Below are 24,708 nucleotides of genomic sequence, written 5' to 3'. Positions count from 1 at the left end.
TAATTATTTTTGTGTATCGTGCACTTTTTTACTTCACGTACGGCAACAAATAAAACAGGGACATCGTGAACAGTTGTATATTTTAGATTAATAGTCATACAATATCCTTTCTTGTTTTTTGGTTGTTCTGTGTTTTATGAATCAAAAAACAAAACAAACAAACAAACAAACATCATGCTAAACATTTCCACTCACACTCACTCTGTCCTTCAGTCTATCCATTTGACGATTGTGACTGTAGATTTTCCGACAGACCCTGAAGGTAGCGTGATTCGGTGGCTGCTGTGCTGATCTTTGTGCGAACGAAGCAGCAGATCGGTCGCAGTTAGCAACGGACAGCAAACACACACACAGACGCTTAAGTCGGCGGGGGAGACTAGTTTGGGACCCGAAAATTCACCCATACAACGGTTATACGGTGACAGCGACGGCCTTAAAATGGTAAGAAGACATTTCAGGGTTGTGGACGTTGGATGGTGGCGCTCTTTTTCTTGTGACAATCAATCTAGCTAAGAGTTAGCAGGCTAATGCTAAACGGCTAGCGAACTGTTTTCCTGACTCATTATTGAGATGCCGAGAAGCTAGGCTGCCATTTTACACCAGTCAGTTAGTCTCACGATTGGCTCGGTGAAGACAGCGTTTGTCTTAATTATATCCCAACATAACACGCCCGAATCCAGGTCATTAATAAATGTGAACCAATATGAGACTTTATTTAGATTTAAAGCTCGTCCAACCCACGGACAGGCAGCGGAGCTAACGTTACCTACAAGCTAACAGGCTAATCGAGCTTGACAAGCTAATGACGGCTAGCAGTGTTGCTAACAGTGTTGCGTAGCTCTCATTCGGAGCTGAGCAGAGGATACTCGCAGCACCTATTTTCAGAAGCGGGTTTAACTACGCCTTGCCTTTTAGACGATTACAGTGTCCAGGTTAAGAAAACTTTATTCGTTCTCAAACTGAATGGTTAGACTCTGTTAAGGGTAGTGATTTGAATCTGACACCAGGCTCTCTCACTCCTGGAATACCAGGAAAAGTCAAGCTGTTTTAAAATCACTCATTTCCTGGCCTGAAGGTATTATGAACATAGCTTAAAAAAAGATGTTATGTGGTTTATGGCAATTTGTCATTTGCGTTACCTCACTTTGTTGGTTTTAAACTGAAACATCTCAGGTATATCTAACAACGTATCATTATTAGAGACCGAGATCCAGGAAATTACATGTCAATTTATTTTTCCCATTTTTGTGGGTTGAAAAGTTCATATTGAAAATATTTGTAACAGCATTGGCTTATACAGAGGACTACATAGAAGACGATATAGTTTTAAATTTGGCACAGGGCAGCTGCACTTGTGATACTGTGTTTATTTAATTATTTTCAAACTTGGAGTAAGGATTTTTCTTATTATTTATTAACCAAGTATGACAAAGAATTCAACTTTAGTTTCACATAGACAAGTCCATTGTTTTTTTGTTTTTGTTTTTTAGATGTAATCAATATGAATTGTGCAAAGGAAATAAATATTAGAAACACCCATTTAGCAGTTCAATAGGTACACAAGCGAATGCATAATAATACAACAACCCTGCTCTAAATCTTGTCTTCGTGATGGTTCTGTTATTCAGCATTAGTTTCTAATAATTGAGAGAGCTGTTGATTCAGCATTCACTGTTTTCATTGTGGATGCTGTGTTTGAAGTACTGTTGAATTTCGTTGTGTTGTACCAACATATGGTCCTACTATTTTGACATTGTACTTAGTGGGCTAGCCCAAATAGCACCACAAGCTACATCCTCGCAAATGATCATCTTGTTGAATTACCACCTTTCTAATGCTGTTTCAACATCTACTAGAATTAGGACAGTCATGAACGAGGAATTAGTTTATGCTGAATGCTGAATACCAGAACATGAAGAGTAGATTTAATGTATAATTGTTATATTAGAAAATTTCACCAGTGGATCTGATGCACTAGCTAGTGAGTTAAAATGTACATGTAATGCATTGAAAACATGCAATATATGCTCATATTCATGGATTTATACAGTACGTACAGTTTGCATGTTATATATTGTCATTAAATGTTCATGTGTACATGTTAAAAACAACATGTTGCATTTATGCTGTAAAACTGTCTAAGAGACATGAATGAGGAAATGCGCTTTGGACCAATCACAGCTGTTGTCAGCTATATCTTGAGTTTGTCTTAGTTTCTTACAGCGTATATTGAGCGATGAGGTATAATTTTACATATATAGACACATTTCAACCCTGAAAATCTACCTGTTTGAGTGGGAGGACGTGTGTTTGATTTTACCAACCATAAGATGAGAGAATGTTTTATGTTGTGGAATCTGTCAGTTTGAGGAGAGGCATATTTGTTTGGTAAAACTCTTGAAGCTTGGGACGGCCAAGTGCTGACAGCTGTTTTCTTGACAGTAATATTTCTGTTGTGGAGTTGTTTGTGTGTTCAGATAGTCTGTGGCTTTGAGAAGGAATGCAGCATTTCCATATGTAATGTGATGGGAAATCTCTATTCAAGGTAATTTCTCCAGAGGTGTTTATAGTGCTTGGAGCATGTGCTGCACCTGATATGCTCTTTTCGCAACAGCTCACTGACACATGCTGTGTTTAGTTGATCCTCGGCATCATGCTGGCGTGCACAGCTCAAATCGGTCCGTGTTTAGCGGCACAAAATGACATGCACACTTTCTAGTGCATCACTATCATCAAATCGACACTATGTAAACATGCCGTTATTATTGGAAACTATTTGCTTAATGAGGATGGGCTCAAAACATGCAGTAAAATCTAAAATTCAGAGTCATCTAAGCAAGGTACATGCTCTGCTAACGTCTCCTTTACCTTGTTTGACCCACCCAGTTCTGTCTGATTAATATGTACATGGGGCCATGACGTGACAGGACAGTGATTATAAAGTCCATCTAAAGGGGCTGTGAGTCTGCTCGGCTGCTCTTCTGAATGCTGAGCAGAGCAGCAGAAATCAAAAGCAGCTTACGCTAATGAAATGTCCTCCCTTGCTGCCATAACCTGCCACACAATGGTACACAGACGCACCTTGCAAGCATGTTTAAGAATTTCAACGATACAGATGCATATATACTAGCAGAGTTTGATGCTTTTGTATCAGCAACCAGAACTCAGATTTAAGAGTTTTAATTTGCGATGACATGTGTTTGTGTTTTACTGTGGTTTGCATTGTTTTTAAATGTAGGGTATTAGGTTGTTGAGTCTGGCCAGGACACACGGTGACCAGGGTAATCTCATTTACTGAGCTGAGCTTTTTTCCCACAAGCGCCGCTCTCTCTCCCCTCCCTCTCTCCTCTGCATCCTTTGTTCAGCAAATCTCTTCAGTCAGTTTCTTGACTTGTGGTAATAGCTGCTGCACTACGAACAGAGTGTGGGACAGTTGAAAGCAGCTAAAAGCAGGTTAGGTTTGGCTGTTAGTCACCTCAGCAGATACTATGTCGTCACTTGGTAATCCTAATACAGTCGTTTGCTGGATCCTGCTGACAGCAGGGTAAGATCTCGGATATTATTTAAATGTAACACACTTGCCACTGAGAAATTTATTAGAAGAAGATTTGTTTTTAATTTGTGTGCCACTGCTGGAAGCTGTCACTGGGTTTGTTGTTTTCCTCTGTTCAATCTTGCCACAGAAAGTATTTTATTGTAAATGATACTGGTTGTTATATGTTTGTGGTGAGGTGCTTCAGGCTGTGTAATCAGTCATATTTCAAGTTTCTTTCTGCTTCTTTGCTATAGTTAAAAAAATGTATTGGTAATGTTAAATATGATGTCCTCGAGAGATATTGGTCCTATAAATATTTTATTGTTTAATATTTGTGAAATTGTATCTAATGTGTACCTAATTTGCTTAATTGGGTCACTATCAGCACAAATCTAGGGTTTTGGGGTTGGTGTATCTCAAATAGAACTACAACTAACAAATGTTTCCAGCATCAGTTGATCTGCTCTTTATTGGGTAAAATAGTTTATTTATCATTAATTGTGTAAATTGTCAGACTCGAGAACAATTGTAATTTCCCAAACGGCTGTAAAACCACAAGTCATCAGTTTACCGTTATATGACAAGGAAGAGGATAAAGCTTTGCATTGAGAATTAAATAAAACCTGAAATAATTTATCAGAGCAGTTGCTTATTTCTTGTAATATAGTGATTAAGCGCCTAATTAGTTTCTAAATTAATCTAATTGCACCCATATTCTCTAGATTATTTGAATCCGATAATCTATGTTTTGTCTCTTTGCAAAGCGACACCAGCATAAACGTAAACAGGCTGAGTTGTTGACAACTTGGCTGTGGCCCAGACACATATAGGTTAGTTGTTCCCTGAAACAAGTCATGACCTCTAAACTTTGCTGCCTTCCTGCAGCGTATGAAGGTGGAACGTGGCATCGTCATCAATGACCAGGCATGGGCTTCCTGTTTCACAACAAGCTCTCTAGAAATTGTCGCTGCTCAGCAAGCTGAATCCACATCCTGTTACTCCTGGTCACATAGCTCTGGAACTGATTATAGGTCAGATACAGGAGTGGGACATATCTAGTACCCTCTGGTGTGGGAATCTGAAATCTGATTCCAGTGCTGCTGTAAAGGGCACCTTTCTTACCGCCAGTGAATAGAAGCATAAGCGACGAAAAGACTGAACGCTCTACCTTCTGTAGTCCAATGGCCATTCAGAGGTATTGTCTGGCTCCCAGTTGCCATGGTAACTATTAGGGGACCTCAGGTAGGGCTGCCTTTCTGATGTTAAAGAAAGTCAGCTGTAGAGGAGTGGAATGAATTGGGTCTGGAGTCTGAGTCAACTGTGCGGGCTTGCATCCAAAGTGCCCTGCTCAGTATCCATCAGGTCAATATGCTAACCAGCATCTAGATTCTGTTGAGCAGTTTGGGAATGATCATGTGAGTTTTCTGGAAGTTAAAAAATTTCTTTGGCATTGGGAAATGTCTTTCTGTATGAGCCGATCCGAGTCCCATTCTGATTATTATTTACAAAAATTGTCTTGTTTTGTAAGTAAACACCTGTGCACTATCGAACTTTATTAAGTTTAATCAAGTTATATTATTTATTATTTGTTATTGTTGACAGTTGAATTGCTCTGCAGAGAATTTAGCAGAAAAATTGAAACTGTATGGCACACACAGGTTATTTCTTTAACCGTTCTCTTGCTGTACTAGGAAATGAAAATGGTTTGGTTTTATTAGCTGTCAGGGAAAACAAGTCAAAGAGCTAATTCTGTAGAGCCAGATGAGTTTAAAATACATTAGGTTTGTTTTTTTCATTCACTCACTTTTTGATATTATAAACATAAAAAAGACTTCCTCTTGGCCCTTAAACCTAATATACACAATAGTGACTCTGCCTTGATTTGTTTTACATTTGGGGAAGAGTACTTTTGTGGTAGCCAAAGAGAACACCAATGTTGCTGTACATCCCTAATGTACAGAAACATTAAAAGACAACTTGTTTGATAATAATTTAAGAAGAATAGTTTCTCGTGTTAAACTTTTCCATTGTGAAAATGTTCTGCTTTTTGTCTTATGTGATATTTAGCTCTTGAACAAAACAGGAAAATGTGTAATTGTCTGGCAACTCTAGTCAAAAAATAGCAACTTTTCTTTACAGTGGAATGACTGTTGGCTGTAAATGGCTTGCAGTAAAAAGAGATTAGTTTCCTCAACATTCCAATAGTTCGTAGTATCTGAATATAGGTATGTGCACTGCATTAAAACAGTCCTGAGCCACCTACCACAAACCCACACATTTTCTGTCTTGTTTAAAGTCCCAACATTCAGCATTTTGTTTTCCCATGGCTTTAGGAGCTGCTGCTGATTTGTAGCTGCCATATCACTGAAGTCACTTAGTCGTCAAGTGTTCATCCGTTGTCCAGCGGCAGCTAGAACAGGAAGTAAACAGAGCAGGCCACTCTTCTTCCTCCCCACTTCCACTAACGGACTATTGCACTTGTGTCACATCCTGAGCCTCTGGCCCTAATGGCTGTGAATGGCCAGAGACGGGCATTGCTGCATGCGTGGTCCTTCTAAATTTAGCAGCGCTGCCTACATGTACACAGCAGTATCTACCCTTCTTCTCTATGCTCTGTTTGGCTGCACTCACACAGAAACAACCACATATTCTGGCTGGTCATTTTTGACAACTCTTCTTAAATGTTCTGGGACTCTAATATGACTGTGCAGTGACGTTAAATGTTGTGTAGTAACAACAAAGTCATTTTGATAACTGCATGTTTTAACCATAACCAAACATTAATGGTATCTCATTAAGTTAATAAGCATTTTCTCTCGCCTCTCCTTTTGTTGTTTTCATGCAGAGCTACCAAAGACTCTAAACTTCTTAATCTCTCAAGATTGATTTTGATGATTTAGTATGGTCTTTTGGGAAATATTGAAAAGGGCCCAACAATGTTTCCTATATGTAACAACTCCTTATTGCTGGTTGTGTCTAGCCAGTAGTAAAAAAAAAACTCTCAAACATCACATTTCAGAGGAAAATGTTAGTCAGTTTGTGTTTGATTTGTGACTTTTTCTGATGTTTTAGATGCATGTATACCTAGAATCCGTGTGAGGTACTTCAGAAAAGAGTGTTTTCTCAGTCTCGGTGGCTTGAAAGATGTTGATGCTGCAAATGCTGATGTTCATTTATCTTCTCCTAGTGTCCTGTCAGCAGGGATGAAATTACAGCTTTAGGTCTCTCAATTATCCTTAATGATCTGGCCTCCTTGGTCTGCCATCAGTGCCACAGTTAAACCAGCTGTGTAATAGTATGCTAGTCACTTCGATATTAGCAGAGTGTATCATATGTAAGTGCTTCCAAAAGTGAACATAAATTATTTTTTGTTAAAAATAAGGCCGGTCTGTCACATTAGTGTGTCTTTCTTTTTGTTAGATTATACATTTAGTTTTGGTCAGAATTAATGCTGTAGATGAGGAGACTGTGCTCTGCTTTGAATGTACTGGTGCAGGAAATCAGGGAGGCATTGAAGTGGACTAATCTGTCATTATCTGTGTGACGTCAGGGTCTGGTCAGCATCATGTCTCCATGGCTCAGACCCTGGTGTCAGCACATATATCCATATAAACTACCTGGCTAATTACTTACACCACCGTGAAAACTGAAGCTATTCTGTTCGATTCTTGAATTTAAAATTATTCATGAGAAATGTCACTCTGTGGTCTGACTTTAGACATGTTGAAGCCAAATCAAAGATCATTATTCAAAAGTGTGTTTTCTACTTATTTGATTTTCTTCATAGGTCATCTGGTGAAGCTTGGTGAAGCTTGACAAAGCTTTTAGGTGGAGGAGTGGCCGACAACGCCACCCAGGCGTGAAGAGTGGGACTGCATCCCGTCTCCCAACTGACAACCAGCTTCCTAAGGCACTGCCTCTGCTGCCAGATGGACTGCAAACTCTGAGGGCTGAGCGTGTAAGGACCAAAATCATCCGTGGAGAGCAGCCGGGGGGAGTTTGCTCACCGGAGCAGGAAAGGGAGGGCTTTGGTAGGGAGAGGAGAAGACGAGGGGTGGCACAATGTCCTCAAACAGGACCCAAAACCCCCATGGACTGAAACAAATAGGCCTGGACCAGATATGGGACGACCTGCGGGCTGGCATCCAGCAGGTGTATACGCGGCAAAGCATGGCCAAGTCGCGCTACATGGAACTCTACACGTATCCTGAGAAACCGAGGAAGGTTTATGCTGTTTTACTGTTGTGTGCATTTTTAATCTTCTCTCGAGCTGATACTCCTGATATCAATTTCTCACCCATATATATTATTGCCTAAGCTTTAAAACAAAGTATCTTTTTGCCAAATATCTTCTAATTACATTTGACCAGTATCTGATTAGACCCCAAGTTTCTGTTAAAATTATTGTAATTTCTCTTTGAAGCTACAAATTAAGTACAGTGAGGATATCCCATTATCCATCCTTTGTATTTGTTTGTGACACTGGATTGTTACTTCTGTCCAAGGCAATTTAAGATCTGTTAGATAAAGATATATTCTTAATGTCCTTAGTCATAAAAAAAAGGAAGGTTTTTCCCTCTCCTAATCATTCTTTTCATATGCAATCTCCATAAAATATACATTGTGCAGGATGTGTGTCAAGTACAGAGATAACTTTTAAGATAACACGTTTTTGTTTTTACACGCCTTTCTGACACTAAATATTGTACCATTTCCCTGAGGCATGGAATGCACCCAGCAAAATAATATCAAAACTGTAATGCAATCCAGACAACTGCACTAATTTAAACAGTACACAGGATGGACACTGTGCTTGTCCGTATCACTTTACCAGGTCTGGTGCGTATAAAGGAAATAATATTTTTTATACACCGGAGTACATTCCTGAAATACTTGCTCATGACATTACAAGCAGCCAGAACTGAGGAATGCAGAGTGTGACTACATTCTCAGTGAGCATACTCTAATCTGTGATGTATTGTGTCCCCATGTTGGACCTTAACTCCTCCCTCAGACATGTATATAACTATTGTACCAGCGTCCACCAGTCCAGCCAGGGCAGGGGCTCTGTGCCTCCAGCCAAGCCCTCCAAAAAGTCCAATACTCCGGGTGGGGCTCAGTTTGTAGGTCTGGAGCTCTACAAGCGACTCAAAGAGTTCCTGAAGAACTATTTGACCAGCCTGCTTAAGGTGAGCCCTCAAAATCACATTTAATTATTAGCATTTTGAGACCCTTACACCTCCCAACCTGTGCCACACACACACCTATTTTATTTTTCTCCAGGATGGGGAGGACCTAATGGATGAGTGTGTGTTGAAGTTTTACACCCAGCAGTGGGAGGACTATCGTTTTTCTAGCAAGGTCCTCAACGGGATCTGCGCCTACCTCAACCGCCACTGGGTCAGACGAGAGTGTGATGAGGGCCGCAAGGGTATCTATGAGATATACTCGGTAAGTCTGACATATGTATAGGCTTCTGTTCTGTTTTTATACGTTAGCAGTGCTGAACAGATGTTTGCGGGTAGATGTTGATGCTAAAGGTGTGTTTAAATGTATAAACAAATCTTTCACCTTCTGATCTTCATGCTTAAATATGTTTTGTAAAGAAACAAAGCTGTATGTTTTGTGTTGTTACCATGGGAGACGATGGTTTAACAATATAACACATATGTGTTCATCATTATGCATTTCTGTTAGTTCTAATATAAAGAAAATTATACTAATCTAAGGATGCTCTGATGAAGCAATCACAGGTCATTACTAACTAAAATTCCACCTAAATAATTTGGATGGAATTTTAGTTAGTAATGACTTAAGTTACTAATGACTACCTCTGTCGGCCACCTCTGTCCAATCAGATGGCGGAAGAACTGTGAGATTATTTTCCTGTCACACATCTAAAATAGTCTCAAGATCCAAGTACTTGGTACCAGGTTTGCTTTGTGATGTCCTAGTCTGCTTTAGTCATCCCTCAAAGAGGACACATATGTTTTTTGACTGGACAACAAAGGCAGCCCCAAGTAGCATGAGACTACCTCTGTGCACCGTGCACAAGTGGAGATAGAGACTTTTCAGCGCTACAGCTCATATTGCAGACGAGAAGACTGGTTTTGGTTTCTTCTGTCAGGCCTCTGGAATTTAATTAAGGAGTAAATTAATAAAGACTCTTTTCGTTCTTTCTATCAACCTACTGGAACTTTGTGGCCTTACATTTACTTGATGTTCTGTGCACATATATTTTTTTATTTAAAAATATTTGATTCCCCAGAAAAGCAGAACTATATTTGTTCTGCTTTTAAGTGTTACAACTTTCTGTCAGTTGTCCAGGTTCAGTATTCCTAACTGCCTGATGTAAACAAAACACATGGATTTCTTATTATTTGAACCACAGTGTGTATAAAAATTAGTCCAAATAAGGATTTTTAGAAGCCAGTTCAGACAGCTAAATTGCTGATTGGAGCACCCTTGTTGTGTTCTCCCCACTGTAAAACACAGCATCATCTGCTGTTAAACATTTACTGTATCTTATCAGACAAATAAATGTGTTAGACTTATCAAACAAACTGTAATTGTTCTTGGTGTTGATCAGATGACTGGATTAGCCTATGTGAGTCTCATATCCCTAAGTTACCTAATGCCTGTATGAACATAACATGCACTCACTTAGTGTTTTCCCACGCCATGTAAGTTATTTCATCAGTATTGCCTGTTTTTATAAAGGGTACAGTGACATTCAACTCGAACAGACATGCAGACTAAAAAGCTGACCTTTTGTTAACCTTGCTCCTCTTCCCTCACCCCCACTGCTGTTTTCTCCCAGCTGGCACTCGTGACCTGGAGGGAGTGTTTATTCCGACCCCTCAACAAACAGGTGTGTTTGGTTGCTTTATATGGAAGTGGTGTGACAAATGGCAACTATAGCAACAAAAACAGAAAATATATGTAATATATTTCTATATATATTCTTTGTTAGTTTTTGCCTCTAAATGACATCATTATTGTCCAGAGTATGTTTACTAAATTCACTTGTGTCTCTCTAAGGTAACAAATGCTGTTCTGAAGCTGATAGAGAGAGAGAGGAATGGCGAGACCATAAACACCAGGCTGATCAGTGGTGTCGTCCAGTCTTATGGTAAGTCCTTAAGTACAATGAAGAAGTAAAGATAAACAACCATCTGTTAGCATAGACAGACATAATGGGAGTAAAGCTAGATTTATGCTTCTGTGTTGGATGTACACAAAGCCTCTGTTTGTGGAAAGTGTCTTTCATACCTAAGCAAAATTGTTGAAAACTAAAATATCTCTAAATGATATTGAATGGAATCAGCTGTTCATTTGAGCTGAAATTATGATTGAACCAATAAACAATAATGTGAAATATATTTTTTTTCTGGTTGCTCTGTGTATCTGTTCTGACTATTTCCACACTATAGAAGCACAATTTGGGCTGATAGCAAAATCTGTAAATCCTGACGAAATTATTTTTAACTTCCTTTCTAATCTGTGAAATTTTTACAGTTTAATTCCAAGACCGACCTCGCTGTGCATCTTTTGTTTTGTCCATGTTCATGATAGCCTGCACAGATCATGATACCAAAGCCTCAAATTTATGACCACACACCTGTTTATGGACTGTGTTGTGCAATGTTTTGCATTATCTATAATACAGAGGTGTGTAGCAGTATTCCAACATTAAATTTCTTCTGTAGTTTTTACTTTATTGAAGGTGCATTTCAACCTTATAGTTCTGTGACAGTCTGATTAACCTGCCATGCCCAGGTTTATACATATTAAGTAAGGCTTATTTTTACAAGTTCCTTTTATCAAATGATATATACCCTCACTTGACAAAACACTGGTAAAACACTGGGCACCATAGTGAAAATTACCCTCCTTCAAGCCTCCTTCATGACTGTTCTTCTGCTTAGTTGATGTTGAATTGGCATCAGAAAGGTGCTAATTCAACTGGATGATTATTTTGGAGGATGTAGTTTGTGGTGCTATTTAAACTGGATTTAGTTTTGTACTGAATACCTACACTTAATTTCATTGTCCATGTTAGAATGACAATAAAGATATTCTAATTTATTTTGCCATAATTTAACACTAAAGGGTTTCTGTTATTTAGCCCAAAATGTCAAAATAATAGGAACATGTGTCAGTTCAATAGCACTACAAACACAGTTGAATCAGCAGTTTTCATAATAATTTCTCTAATTCCTGCTCTTTATTATCTCCTCCTCTTCCTCCAGTGGAGCTGGGCCTGAACGAGGAGGATGCCTTTGCTAAAGGACCCACGCTGTCTGTGTACAAAGAGTACTTCGAATGTCAGTTCCTCACTGACACAGAACGTTTCTACACACGTGAGAGCACAGAGTTCCTGCAGCAGAACCCCGTCACAGAGTACATGAAAAAGGTAGGAAGTCTTTCCACTATCGCTGCACACAGCTGTGGGTGAATGAAAGGGGTCAACACAATCATTGGCATATGTCCTGCTTTTGAAACTGTCCATAAACATTTCTCAACTCTCTTCAAACTTGCTTACATACACAGGATACAGCCCGGTTATTCTGTAATTGGAACAGCAGTGTACTTGATACTATTCTGGGATACATGGCTGTCCCGAGTCTACACAAGTTACCGCCCGACGTGTCCTTGATAAATGAGCAGGGCAAGAACACATCTGGGCATTTTATTTTTTTTAGTCAGATGTGTTCTTGGAGTGGAACACTATTTGAGCAGTGACAATCACGGGAACATATCATATTGAGAAATACCCTCCAGTCAAGTGAGTGAAGGTGATGATCTCCGATCTATAACTTTGTTTTTGCTTCTGGGTGGTTTTCTCAGGCCGAGGCCCGTCTCCTGGAGGAGCAGCGCCGTGTGCAGGTTTACCTCCACGAATCCACCCAGGATGAACTCGCCAGGAAGTGTGAGCAAGTCCTAATCGAGAAACACCTGGAGATCTTCCACACTGAGTTTCAGAACCTCCTGGATGCAGACAAGAATGAAGGTAAACTTGCAAGTTATTTGTTTTGTGGGAAAGCTCAGGGTTTGACAACAGAAACTTTACAGCTCCAACTTAGTTTAAGTGTTGGGCAGAGTTTGTAATTTTTATACCATTTTATTTGAGGTTAATCAAGTCATATATTTATTTAGTCCAAACTCACAGATGTACTACAGAGATATTTAATCCTTGAGATGCCACATTCACCCAGTAAGACGAAATATAAACATGTGAAACAACATTCTCTCTAACAGTGAACACCTTCAGTTTTGATTTACTAACTGTTTTGGTGTTTTAATCACCTCCACAGATCTGAGCACACAGTGTGCCACATATATAAGTAGTCGTCTTTGGTTTGCAATCCCCCCAAATCTTGATTAAACGTACAATGTAGACCCATTTCCAATAGCAGTGTTTTTTGATTTATCCTTAGATTCGTTCCTTTGTTCATTGTTTTGTTTATTTAGGGTCAGTTAAAACATCTACTGCTTGATTATTGAAATCCCAGTATTGACACTATTATATGTTGAAATGTGAGCTTTTTGTGGAATTGTCGGAGTTATCCAGTGATGCTAGAGTTTCTTTTCTGTCAGAAAGGATTATTTATAGGCCGCAGCTTGAAGAGAGCACAGCACCCATGAGCTACAAATGACAGAACCATTTTAAGGACACTTCCTCACAGCTCCATACAGTACCAGTCAAATGTTTGGACACACCCTCTCATTTAATGGTTATTCTTTATTTTTATGACTATTTACATTGTAGATTCTCACTGAAGGCATCAAACTATGAATGAACACATATGGAATTATGTAGTAAACAAAAAAGTGTGAAATAACTCTAAATATGATTCATATTTTAGATTCTTCAAAATCGCTTTGCGAGAATCTACAATGTAAATAATCATGAAAATAAAGAAAAATGATTTAAGTATCGAAACTTTTGACTGGTAGTTTGTGTGTGTGTGTGTGTGTGTGTGTATATATATATATATATATATATATATATATATATATATACACACCCCCCTCTTCCAATAGGAATCTCATACCCATTTGCTTAGTGAAATCCAGGTGGTGACTTTTTTTTTGGCCAGGCAGTGTATATGTATATATATATATATATATATATATATATATATACACACACACACACGTATATATATATATATATATGTGTATATACACACGTGTGTATATATAAGATAATAAGACGATGTACAAGAGGCATCATTGTGGGAGCAATAATTAGCACGACAACGACCTAAAACACACAGCAAAAGAGGTTAAGAAATGGTTAGCGGACAAAAGCATTAATGTTTTGCAGTGGCCCAGCCAGAGTCCTGACTGAGAATCTGTAAAGGGAGCTAAAGATCAGGTTGATGGCAAGGAGACCCTACGACCTCAAAGAGTTGGAGCTCATCGCTAAAGATGTAATGGGCTAAAATTCCAGTGGAGACATGCAAAAAGCTGGTCAGCAATTATAGGAAGCGTTTCATTGCCGTAATAGCCAATAAAGGGTTCCACAATGATGCCTCTTGTACATCGTCTTATTATCTTCTGGAAGACGCCTGTCTCATTTCCAATCAAGAAAAAAAGTTGTTGGTTGAATAAACTTGGCATTCATACCCCTGGCAAATTTTGCCAGGGGTATGAATAATTTCGGGTTTGACTGTATGTATGTATGTATGTATGTATGTATGTATGTATGTATGTATGTATGTACACATGTACCAAATACCAAAATGTGTAAGAGACTGTCTCTAGGATCAGGATCTTTGTAGGGGATTGCTAGTTTAAACAAAAATATAATATTGTCAGAGGAAGACTGTCAGCCCAGCACACAGCTACAAAATCATATTAAAATGCAGTTTTACTAAAGATCAATCATTACACAACTCAGACAGGGAGTATTAGGGTTTTGATTTCTTATTCAAAATGATTTGTGTTTTTGATTCTCAATCCTCTATTTAACAGTGTAGCCACTCTGTATCTCTTCTTAGACCTAGGCCGGATGTACAACCTGGTGTCGCGAATCACAGATGGTCTGGGAGAACTGAAGAAACTTTTAGAGACTCACATCCACAACCAGGGCCTGGCTGCCATTGAGAAATGTGGAGAGGCTGCGCTCAACGTATGGACCACTTTTTCCCTTCTGATATCAATTCTCACTAGTCATAGTCATCCACAGCATGCTTTGGATTTATGAGTCAAAATGGGCTACTAAAATTAATAAAGGGTGAAGAAAAATAAAATGAAAGATGTGTGTTTCTTCCAGGACCCCAAAGTGTATGTTCAGACCACCTTGGATGTCCATAAGAAGTATAACGCCTTGGTCATGTCTGCCTTCAACAATGACGCCGGCTTCGTGGCGGCTCTTGATAAGGTGAGCCACTTTCTTAAGTAAATCAGAGACCATAATGTCTATGAGTTTATCCAAGTCTGTTGTTTACTACCAGACAAGTGAAAATATACAAGGGTTAACATGGCTGATCTGTGTCTTCACAGGCATGTGGTCGTTTCATCAACAACAACGCTGTCACCAGGATGGCTCAGTCATCCAGCAAGTCTCCCGAGCTGCTGGCCAGATACTGCGACTCTCTACTGAAGAAGAGGTAGCTGATGTGGTTAAAATGAAAAGTCTACAAAAATGGAGTGAATGGACCATGAGAGTGTATTGATCTGTTGAGCATTTAACACTATCACAGTCTTCATCAAGATCTCCTTTCTCCCAAACAATCTGTAGCGCTGTGGTCAAAACAGACAAGAAGTCCATAAAGTTTAAGTTTGAACAGTTTTACATGCTGTTAGTAGAAATGTCATGACTTGTTGACCGTTAAAGCAATTTTGGTTTATTAGTTATTCTGTATTTCAGCTCCAAAAACCCAGAAGAGGCAGAGCTGGAGGACACACTCAACCAAGTGGTAAAGTGTTTATTATTTTAGAGTACATTTGTATGAGTGCTGAGTGTGTTCGCATCTGGTTAAGATGTGTTTCCTCTCCTAGATGGTTGTGTTCAAGTACATCGAAGACAAAGATGTTTTCCAGAAGTTTTACGCCAAGATGCTGGCCAAACGTCTGGTCCACCAGAACAGCGCCAGCGATGACGCAGAGGCCAGCATGATCTCTAAACTCAAGGTCTGATTCACAACAGGCTTCAAGCACTTCTGTCTGTGTGAGCTCACATGAACACTAACACTTCCTCGTTCTGACTTATTTTCCTGCAGCAAGCGTGTGGGTTTGAGTACACGTCCAAGCTGCAGCGAATGTTCCAGGACATTGGAGTCAGTAAAGACCTGAACGAACAGTTCAAGAAACACCTGACCAACTCAGAACCTCTGGACTGTGAGTGAACACTCACAAACTTTTTATCTTTGTTAGCATTTGCTAGCCTCTTACCTTAATCCTAACCATAACCTAATTGTAACCTCTACTCTAAATCCAAGTCTTAACCCTGTAAAGCAGAACAGCCTTGTAAACAGTGTTTGGAATAACGCCGTTTAAAAGAACGGCGTTAGGTAACGACGTTATAATTTCAGTAACGGGGTAATCTAACTAATTACTTTTCCCGTCGTTACAACGCCGTTAACTTTACTGGAGGTTAAATGCGGTGCGTTACTATGCATTGATTGAATAAACTGTAATCCGAACGCACCCCTGGCTCACCCTAGTGAGGAGGTGGGTTAATAACGAAGTAAGCGATTATGATTGGCTAAGGCAGAGTCATGTTTCATGGTAGCCAATCAGAGCCAGTGATTTTACACACATGCCAGCACACGCGCCACACACACACACACAACAGCTAAACAGAGATTCGATGAAGCAGCAGAGATGGCGAGTCAGGAGCAATCCGATGAAAAGTTGGCATTTTCAAGGTAGAGATATAAGCACTACTTCAATAAATAAAAAAATTCATTGTGGTCAAAGGGAGGAACGTACATGTAAGCAACTCTAATTTAATGAAGCATCACACAACGACACGCATCTACAACGCTAGTGGCCAAAAACACCGATACCTCCACCACAGATGATAGCTCGCTGTCTAAACCCTATCGAAATATAAATATTATATATATAAATAGAATATAAATATAAATATAAAATATATATATAAATATCGGAAGTTATGTACAAACCACCTGTCTGTTCTACTCATTTCAACTGACTTGTGAAAACTGCTCAAAAGAATCCAAATTCTTTGACATATAGCAGCTTTTTTTTTTTTAACAGTAACGCAAATAGTTACTTTCCCTGGTAACGAGTTACTTTTATTGTAGAGTAATTCAGTTACTAACTCAGTTACTTTTTGGAACAAGTAGTGAGTAACTATAACTAATTACTTTTTTAAAGTAACGTTCCCAACACTGCTTGTAAAGCAGTGAGGACTGACCAAAATGTTCTCACTCCAATAGTGTAAAACGCACACACAAAGAAAATGTCTTTTAGAAAACCAAACTAATGGATTTAAGATGGCAGTGTTCTTCTTGCGTTGGCTCATTCCTGATGAGTTCATCTTGATGTCAGATAAAACACAGAAAGCGCTATTGTTGACATCTTTTTTAAAGTCAAGACTCAGACTCATTGTGGAATAAAATAAGAGAATCAGATGAAGAAAATTAATTTATTCAATAAACAGTTTCTGGAAAACTCAGTTATACTGTAAAGTGTACTGTGATTTCACAAATACACAAAAGGTTCTGTTTTTGAGCTCTGCGTGATAAATCAGTCAGGGGTTGCATGAAAGCTTACCAAGAATGCGATGGAAGTAAAACTGACTTATTTTATCTGTGTGTTGCAGTGGACTTCAGTATCCAGGTTCTGAGCTCTGGGTCTTGGCCTTTCCAGCAGTCCTGCACCTTCGCTTTGCCATCCGAGGTAAACTAAATTATTGACGCTGAAGTGTAGCCATTCTGGTTTGTAGTTGAACCTTCAATGAACAGTGAAAAGATCCAGTTTGATGTTTGCACAAGCAAGAACAGATTTAAAATCAAACACCTCATCAACACACTGTTATTGATTAGGGGTGCTCCCATCAGCAATTTAGCAGCTAATGGTGGGGTACACTACTGGCTGATACTAGTCTGTCTGAAGCAGCTTCAAAAAATGTATTTTGACTCAGTTCTATAAGACTGTGGTTTCACTTAGATGTAAAATGTGTTTTATCTCCATCACTTACTCAGGAATACTGAACCTGATAGAACTCTACTTGATAGAAAATAGTACAATGTACGCATTTATAACGCATAAAAGCAGAACATATTAGAATTAAATAAATATATTTTTTTAATTAAAAAACATTCAATGTAACATTTTTCAATATGAGCTGCAGAGCTGAAAAGTCGCTTGTGATCTACTCTTGTGCACAGAGGTACACTTTCGCTTTTGTTGTCCAGGAAATTATCTCACAATTCTTGCGTCATCTGATTTGCTGTTACGGAAGTGGCAGACCAAATTATTTAGGTGGCTGATTGATTGGAGCACCCTTATGGTTGATCGAGCAGCAGTCCTCTGAAAGCAGAAGAAAGTCCACCTTTAAATCTCTGCAGGGACTTTCTCACTTTTGAATCCCTATGAGCTGCAGAGGTTGTTAAAAAGGTACCATAAGGTCCGTGGACCACTTTTTGAGAACCTCTGCTCTTATCTCTTTCTGTGCAGCTGGAGCGAAGCTATCAGCGCTTCACAGCATTTTACGCCAGCAGACACAGCGGCAGGAAACTGACTTGGCTCTATCACCTGTCCAAAGGAGAGCTGGTCACCAACTGCTTCAAGAACAGGTAACACGATGTCAGAGCTCACAGGCAGGGGGCACTGTGACTCTGCCTGGCTTCTTAATCTACCAGGACGTTTATTAAAGTCATGAGTACGTTTCCCCTAAAAACACATGAGACCCTCAATTGTCATTCATCACAAGATTCTTCATTTTCATCTTTTCCTTTAAATAAATTCAAATAAAAACCAATAACAGAAGTACTTCAGTTCTGTACACTAGGCTTAGTGTTTAAAGAAATAATTGTGTTAGTTATTTTAAGTGCCTCTTGCAGCAGTGCAGATATAACTAATAAAATGTAAATAGAAACAATCAAATTGAATACGACTGTTTTCACTGGCGGACTAACCCACATTCAGTGCTCTAGTGAGTAGTTAGGACAGCAGGTTGTAGTGTGGGTGAAAATAAACTACAAGGTGTGTTTTAAAAGTTCAACTGTGGATCTCTGACACTACAGAAAATATAACCTGTCTGGGTCCTAGATTTCTCACTCTGAGGTGAAATGAAAATTTTTGGTTGACCTGCAACCCCTGAACGTCTGTATTTATTTATTTAGTTACTGTGAGACATCAGGCCGAGCTGTTTGTACTGAGCCTGTTGTCATCATTAACAGGTACACTCTGCAGGCCTCCACCTTCCAGATGGCCATCCTGCTGCAGTACAACACAGAGGACAGCTACACCGTTCAACAGCTCACCGACAGCACACAGATCAAAACTGTAAGAAGCTCAATCCTGAAATGCCGTCACAGTTTCAGTGTGGTGCAGAGAAGATTGTTTATTTTCAGGTTAAACTGAACAAAACTTTCCTTTTGTTTCCAGGACATTCTAGTTCAAGTTCTGCAGATCTTGTTAAAATCCAAACTGCTGGTGAGTGAAACTGACTGACTTGTTTGTTACATAAACTCATTAGCAAGTTCATTAGGTGTACTAGTGAAAATACATTCTAGTGTAACAGTCCTGCATTAAATCCTCTTTCATGGCTGTTGTAATGTTCAGTTGATGTTGAAACAGCATTAGAAAGGTGCTAATTCAACTGGATGATCATTTTGGAGGATGTAGTTTGTGGTGCTGTTAAACTGGATTGAATTAAACATTAAAGTGTTATTTAGCTTAGCACGTTGACTAAAATGTCAAAATAATAATAACGTGTCAATTCACTACAAACCGCAGCCATCAAAATGTAACACAGTTGAATTCACAGCTCTCTCGGTTATTTGAGACTAATGCTGTATACCAGAACCTTTGTGAAGAGGAGATTTAGCACTGGATTGTTTTCTCTAGTGTACCCAATAAACTGGCAAGTGAGTGTATTTATCTTAGGAAACTCCTGGGGCCTCATGTACAAAGACTTGCGTGGATTTCCTACTGAAATACATTGTATGGGAATTTGATGTACCTGGCTGACATACGGATAATTCCGTCCTACACGGCTGGCATGGCTCTGCTCAGGGTTGACTGGCACAGTCCCGATCGGTTGGAGTAATAGTTTTCACATTTATGACAGTTTTCCAGCATCACCTCTAAGTGTTGCCAAAGGATCAACAGCTGTAGAAGCCAGCGTACGCCAGCCATGATGTTGGCGTGAGGCACGTACAAGTTTGCGGTCATTACACTCTTGATACATCTGAACTTTTCTGTGAACAAATATGTACGGAGTGTTTTTGTGCGCACGCACCCTTTGTACATGAGGCCCCTGGTGTCTCATCGGTTACAAGTGTTTGGCTGTGTGAGACCACTAGAGGGCGCCAAAGACTGAATAAACTAATCACAAAAAATCCTCTCTTTACTAAATGATATGCCAGCAGACAGGAGAAATGACAGTTGATTTTTATTTTTTATTTTTTTATTGAGCAGCTTTTCACTTAATTAAAACTTGTGGCACAGATTAATAATCATGACCAGCTCAGGTAGTCCTGTTCCAGACGGACTTCAGTGCTCTCCAGTTTTTAAATTCTGTGTTTTAGGCAGACGTGGGCAGGTGATTTCCAAACAAACCTAAGGTGTTTCTATTTATCAGGTAATGGAGGACGAGAATGCCAACGTGGATGAAGTGGATTTCAAACCTGACACCGTCATCAAGCTTTTCCTCGGATACAAGAAGTGAGAATTGGCTTGCTTTCCTTAACCACACGCACACAGATCCACCTTGAATACAAACACACAATGCTGATCTTTTTAATTTTCCTCTTCCTGCAGCAAGAAGCTAAGGGTGAACATCAACGTCCCGATGAAGACAGAGCAGAAACAGGAGCAGGAGACTACTCACAAGAACATCGAGGAAGACCGAAAGCTCCTCATTCAGGTGAGCATTTTAAAATAAAAGCAGATGTTTTTAAATCCAGTCTGTGTGTGTGAGTGTGAGAGGAGACAAAATGATGAATGTGCTAATCAACTCTGTTGATGTGTATTTGTAGGCTGCCATAGTGAGGATCATGAAGATGAGGAAGGTCCTGAAACACCAACAGCTCCTGGCTGAAGTCCTGAACCAGCTGTCGTCCCGATTCAAACCCAGAGTCCCCGTCATCAAGGTAACACACTCTCTCAGATAAGCATGTTTATTAGGACCTCATCGGCTCTTATTTTATTATATCGTTTAATTGTTTAAAGCTGAGATGAAGAAGTCAGAACCAGTGAGCATAATTCTGCTGATCAATATTAAGGCTTCATTTCGATTTGATTTATGTAGAGTTATTTTAGTTTCAAGTAATGTTGCCGAGTTAGGAAAGATTACTTCACAGAAGTAATGTTCTCAATGGTTCCAGAGGGTTGCAGTATTTCTACAACATCTTCCTCGTGTTGGATTCAAAAAGTATGACGACAGAGAAGAGCAGCTTTCAGTCCTGTTGGAGCTTCTGTCATGTTTGGATCTCTTTCACAAGTGGACTAATCTTGTTGCCGAATTCTTTTAAATGAGAGCATACAGGAAATGGCGTGTATTTGTTCTAGGTTTTTATTTATCCATATCAGATATTTCAAATCAAGATCAGTTTGAATAGGAAAATCACTTTTCAACACAGCCCTATTATTTCCACTGTGTGTTCCATCCTATTCTTGTCTTTTATCTGTCTTTGCTTTTGTCCAGCTCTTCTCTGTTGTTATAGTTTTTAAATCCAGTCAGCTTTCAGGCCTGACAGTACTCCCATAGGTGGAGCTTCAGTTGGGATCTCCCTCATACATAGACTTGTTTCATAAGATCTGTTCTGCGAAACCAGTCTCTTCAGCAAGATATCTTAACGAGAGGATGCAGGAAATGGCATGTATTTTTTTTTTTTTTAAATTTCAGTATTAATACATAACGACATTCATGACTATCATGAATAACGACAAACTCCAATAGGACAAATTGCTCTCAAAAACATGTATTGCACCAAATGAGTGTGGATATTGCACTTGCAAAAAGAAAAAAAGCAAGACGGAATAACACAGGTTGAAGTAATACAGTGACGAGTAGTATAAATAGACGTATTATGTCCAAGAAAGACACTCGGCAGCAGTACTAAGAAATGCAAATGTTAAAGAGTCTGACTGCTGAAGGGACAAAGGACCTCTGGAATCTCAGTTTGCCCAGTCTTTTTTGTCCCTCTCTGTGACTCCACCACACCAGCAGAACACAGCATAAAAGGTTGCAGATGCAGTGATGGTGTCATAAAGGTCCTGATTAGAGACCTGCACACCCCAAAGGACCTCAGTCTCCTCAGCAGGTGGAGCCGACTTTGGCCCTTCTTGTACAGGACATTAATGTTGTCCGACCAATCCAGTTTATTGTTCAGGTGAACACCCAGCTATTTATATCCATCCACAATGTCAACGTCCAATCCCTGGATGTTCATCAGTGAGGTCTGTGTTGCCTTCCTGCAGAAATGAATTGCCATCTCTTTTGTCTGAGCTTTTACTCCAAATTTTTTTTTAAAAAAGTCCATAAAATGTTTTAAAAAGGGTTTTTATTATTATTCATTAAAGCAACACTCAGGAGAAGTAAATATAAAATAATATATGATTAAATTAGTTGTGTGTGTGGTTGTTGGTAATTATATTTTATCCAGCATAAAATAAAAATGTAATCATGTGTTTGATTTAGAATATGTCACTCGGCCATTGCCTTGCTACCAAATGAATCCTTGTTTACGAACAACAAGGATTCTTTTAAAAAGTGTACAGAAAGCAAGTCAAACTAATCTTCTGGGTTTTGTCTCCCTCTTGTGGACAGAAATGCATCGACATCCTGATCGAAAAGGAGTACCTGGAAAGAGTGGACGGCGAGAAGGACACTTACAGCTACCTGGCCTGAATGCCTCCAACCTGCCTGCCGGCTCTCCTCCGTTTTTATTTTTATTTCTTATCTTCTTTTTTTTTTTTTTTTTTTAATTTTATGTCTGAGTAATAAAGTGTGGATCCCTCTGAGCGACGGACATGTTGTGAGTGTGACTGCCCCATTGTGACAACCAAAACCACCATCCTGAGGGGGGAGGATGAGGGCGAGAACGTTCTGTTCTCCTTTCAGCAATGAAGGATCATAACCCCTCCTGTTGAAACTGGGAAACCCATCTACACGCTCAACTGTCCCGTCCCATCTGTATGACTCACTCTATTGTCATGTTGTAAATAACAACCACAGACTCTAAGAGGAACAAACAAACCCTGCTCCCTTCTTTACATAGCGCAAATGTACTGACTTAGCCTACAGCCAATCAGAGGAGAGCCGCTTCCAAAGGTTTCTGCATGCTACTGCCTACCTGCACCACAGTGACCACAAAAAAAGATTAAGAAGTAAAAATAAGAGTCGAGTCACTGGGTGGCCGACGCAGTCCACCGCACGACCACCGGACCGGAGGAGGTGAGTTAGAGCTGCCATGACGCTTCTTCCTGGGTGAAGTTGTTTTGGTTTGAGCTCGGTTTGGGTTAATGCAGGAGGCCTGCTTCATTACTGAACGGTGGACATTTGTATAGTGTGGTTCATTTTCTAAATGTGTGATAAATAAAAACAAGGAAAGATTTCTCTAGTGCTCGCCTCCCCGAGACTCTGTCCACGCCTCAGAGGGTTTCACTGCTTAACTTTGTGTTTTAGTCTGGTGGAAACTCGTCATCTGGATTTCATTATGAGGTATGTTTCAACAGAGAGAAAATACCTCTATTATTTTATACTACTTTATTTACTCTTCTCTAATCCAGTGTTTCCTAATCTAGGAGTCAGGGCCCTCCCAAGGTTCACTATTAGTATGAGGTTATTAGGTGATTGATGGGAAGGCAAAGAAAGCTTTTTTTGTGCTAAACTAGGTTGTTTGACTCATAATTAGAGCTGTTGTTGGAAATACTTCAACCCTGAGTTGGTGCCTGTCAGTTTCTTTGCAGCTACTACAAACGAACTGCAGGAAGGACTAGCAGTAGCTAGCAGACAGCAGTAACTCTGTGTACATCTGGACTGATCCAAAAGACAAACCAGGAGTAAATCAAAACGGTCAGCCCTGCTGCCTCCATAACAACTCCATTTTATTAAAGGTGTATTGTATATATACTTATTAATCCCAGAGCCACAACATACACTGGCTGGCCAAAAAAAAGCACCTGGAATTAACTAAGCAAACAGGTCCTATTGGTAAATTACTGCATGGGTGATTATCTTTCAGCTGGCAACAAGTTATTTAACCCCAACAGATGCAATGAGTAGCTTCTCATTTCTTAAACAACCATGTCTAAAGACACATCCTGTGGTTGTGGAAAAGATGTTTTTCTGTTTGAGAAGGGTCAAATCATTGGCATGCATCAAGCAGAGAAAACATCTAAGGAGATTGTAGAAACTACTACAATTGGGTTAAGAACTGTCCAACACATTATTAAAAACTGGAAGGACCATCGTCTTTGAGGAAGAAATCTGGTCAATCACTTAAACTTTTGGTGAAATCAAATGGAAGAAAAACAACAGTAGAACTCAGGGCTATGTTTAATAGTGAAAGTAAGATCATTTCCACACATACAATGTGAAGGGAACTCAAGGGATTGGGACTGAACAGCTGTGTAGCCTTAAGAAAACCACTGATCAGTGAGGCTAACTGGAAAAAAAGGCTTCAATTTGCTTGGGAGCTTAAAGATTGGACTCTGGAGCAATGGAAGAAGGTCATGTGGTCTGATGAGTCCAGATTTACCCTGTTCCAGCGTGATGGGGGCATCAGGGTAAGAAGAGAGGCAGATGAAGTGATGCACCCATCATGCCTAGTGTCTACTGTACAAGCCTGTGGGGGCAGTGCTATGATCTGGGGTTGCTGCAGTTGCTCAGGTCTAGGTTCAGCAACATATGTCCAAAGAATGAGGTCAGCTGACTACCTGAATATACTGAATGACCAGGTTATTCCATCAATGGATTTTTTCTTCCCTGATGACACGGGCATATTCCAAGATGACAA

At 39.6% G+C, this 24,708-nt stretch overlaps 1 protein-coding gene across 1 annotated transcript; it reads left to right on the top strand.

Moving 5' to 3' along the window:
- Positions 1-211: 211 nt before the first annotated feature.
- On the top strand, positions 212-23,310 carry LOC311503463 (cullin-1). The gene is made up of 22 exons (XM_084566189.1): positions 212-441; positions 7,323-7,737; positions 8,550-8,724; positions 8,819-8,986; positions 10,356-10,406; positions 10,577-10,667; positions 11,788-11,951; positions 12,386-12,548; positions 14,545-14,675; positions 14,820-14,927; positions 15,050-15,156; positions 15,417-15,465; positions 15,548-15,679; positions 15,769-15,886; positions 17,340-17,416; positions 18,197-18,315; positions 18,922-19,027; positions 19,130-19,177; positions 20,328-20,410; positions 20,507-20,612; positions 20,725-20,838; positions 22,518-23,310. Exons 2-22 carry the CDS (start codon positions 7,598-7,600, stop codon positions 22,596-22,598), a joined length of 2,331 nt encoding a protein of 776 aa, XP_084422315.1. The 5' UTR covers positions 212-441; positions 7,323-7,597; the 3' UTR covers positions 22,599-23,310.
- Positions 23,311-24,708: the final 1,398 nt, after the last annotated feature.

This window comes from Chelon labrosus (genome assembly GCF_963514085.1).
Source record: "Chelon labrosus genome assembly, chromosome: 18".
Taxonomy (NCBI): Eukaryota; Metazoa; Chordata; class Actinopteri; order Mugiliformes; family Mugilidae; genus Chelon; species Chelon labrosus.
The sequence above is the reverse complement of the archived record's forward strand: the minus strand, read 5'-3'. Positions and strand labels throughout refer to the sequence as shown.

Excerpts from the sequence above, each read along its gene's own strand:
- LOC311503463 (XM_084566189.1), top strand. The coding sequence starts at position 7,598 with ATGTCCTCAAACAGGACCCAAAACCCCCATGGACTGAAACAAATAGGC. Across the intron at positions 10,407-10,576 it reads TCCGACCCCTCAACAAACAG|GTAACAAATGCTGTTCTGAA; the intron begins GTGTGTTTGGTT and ends TGTCTCTCTAAG. Across the intron at positions 18,316-18,921 it reads ACCAACTGCTTCAAGAACAG|GTACACTCTGCAGGCCTCCA; the intron begins GTAACACGATGT and ends CATCATTAACAG.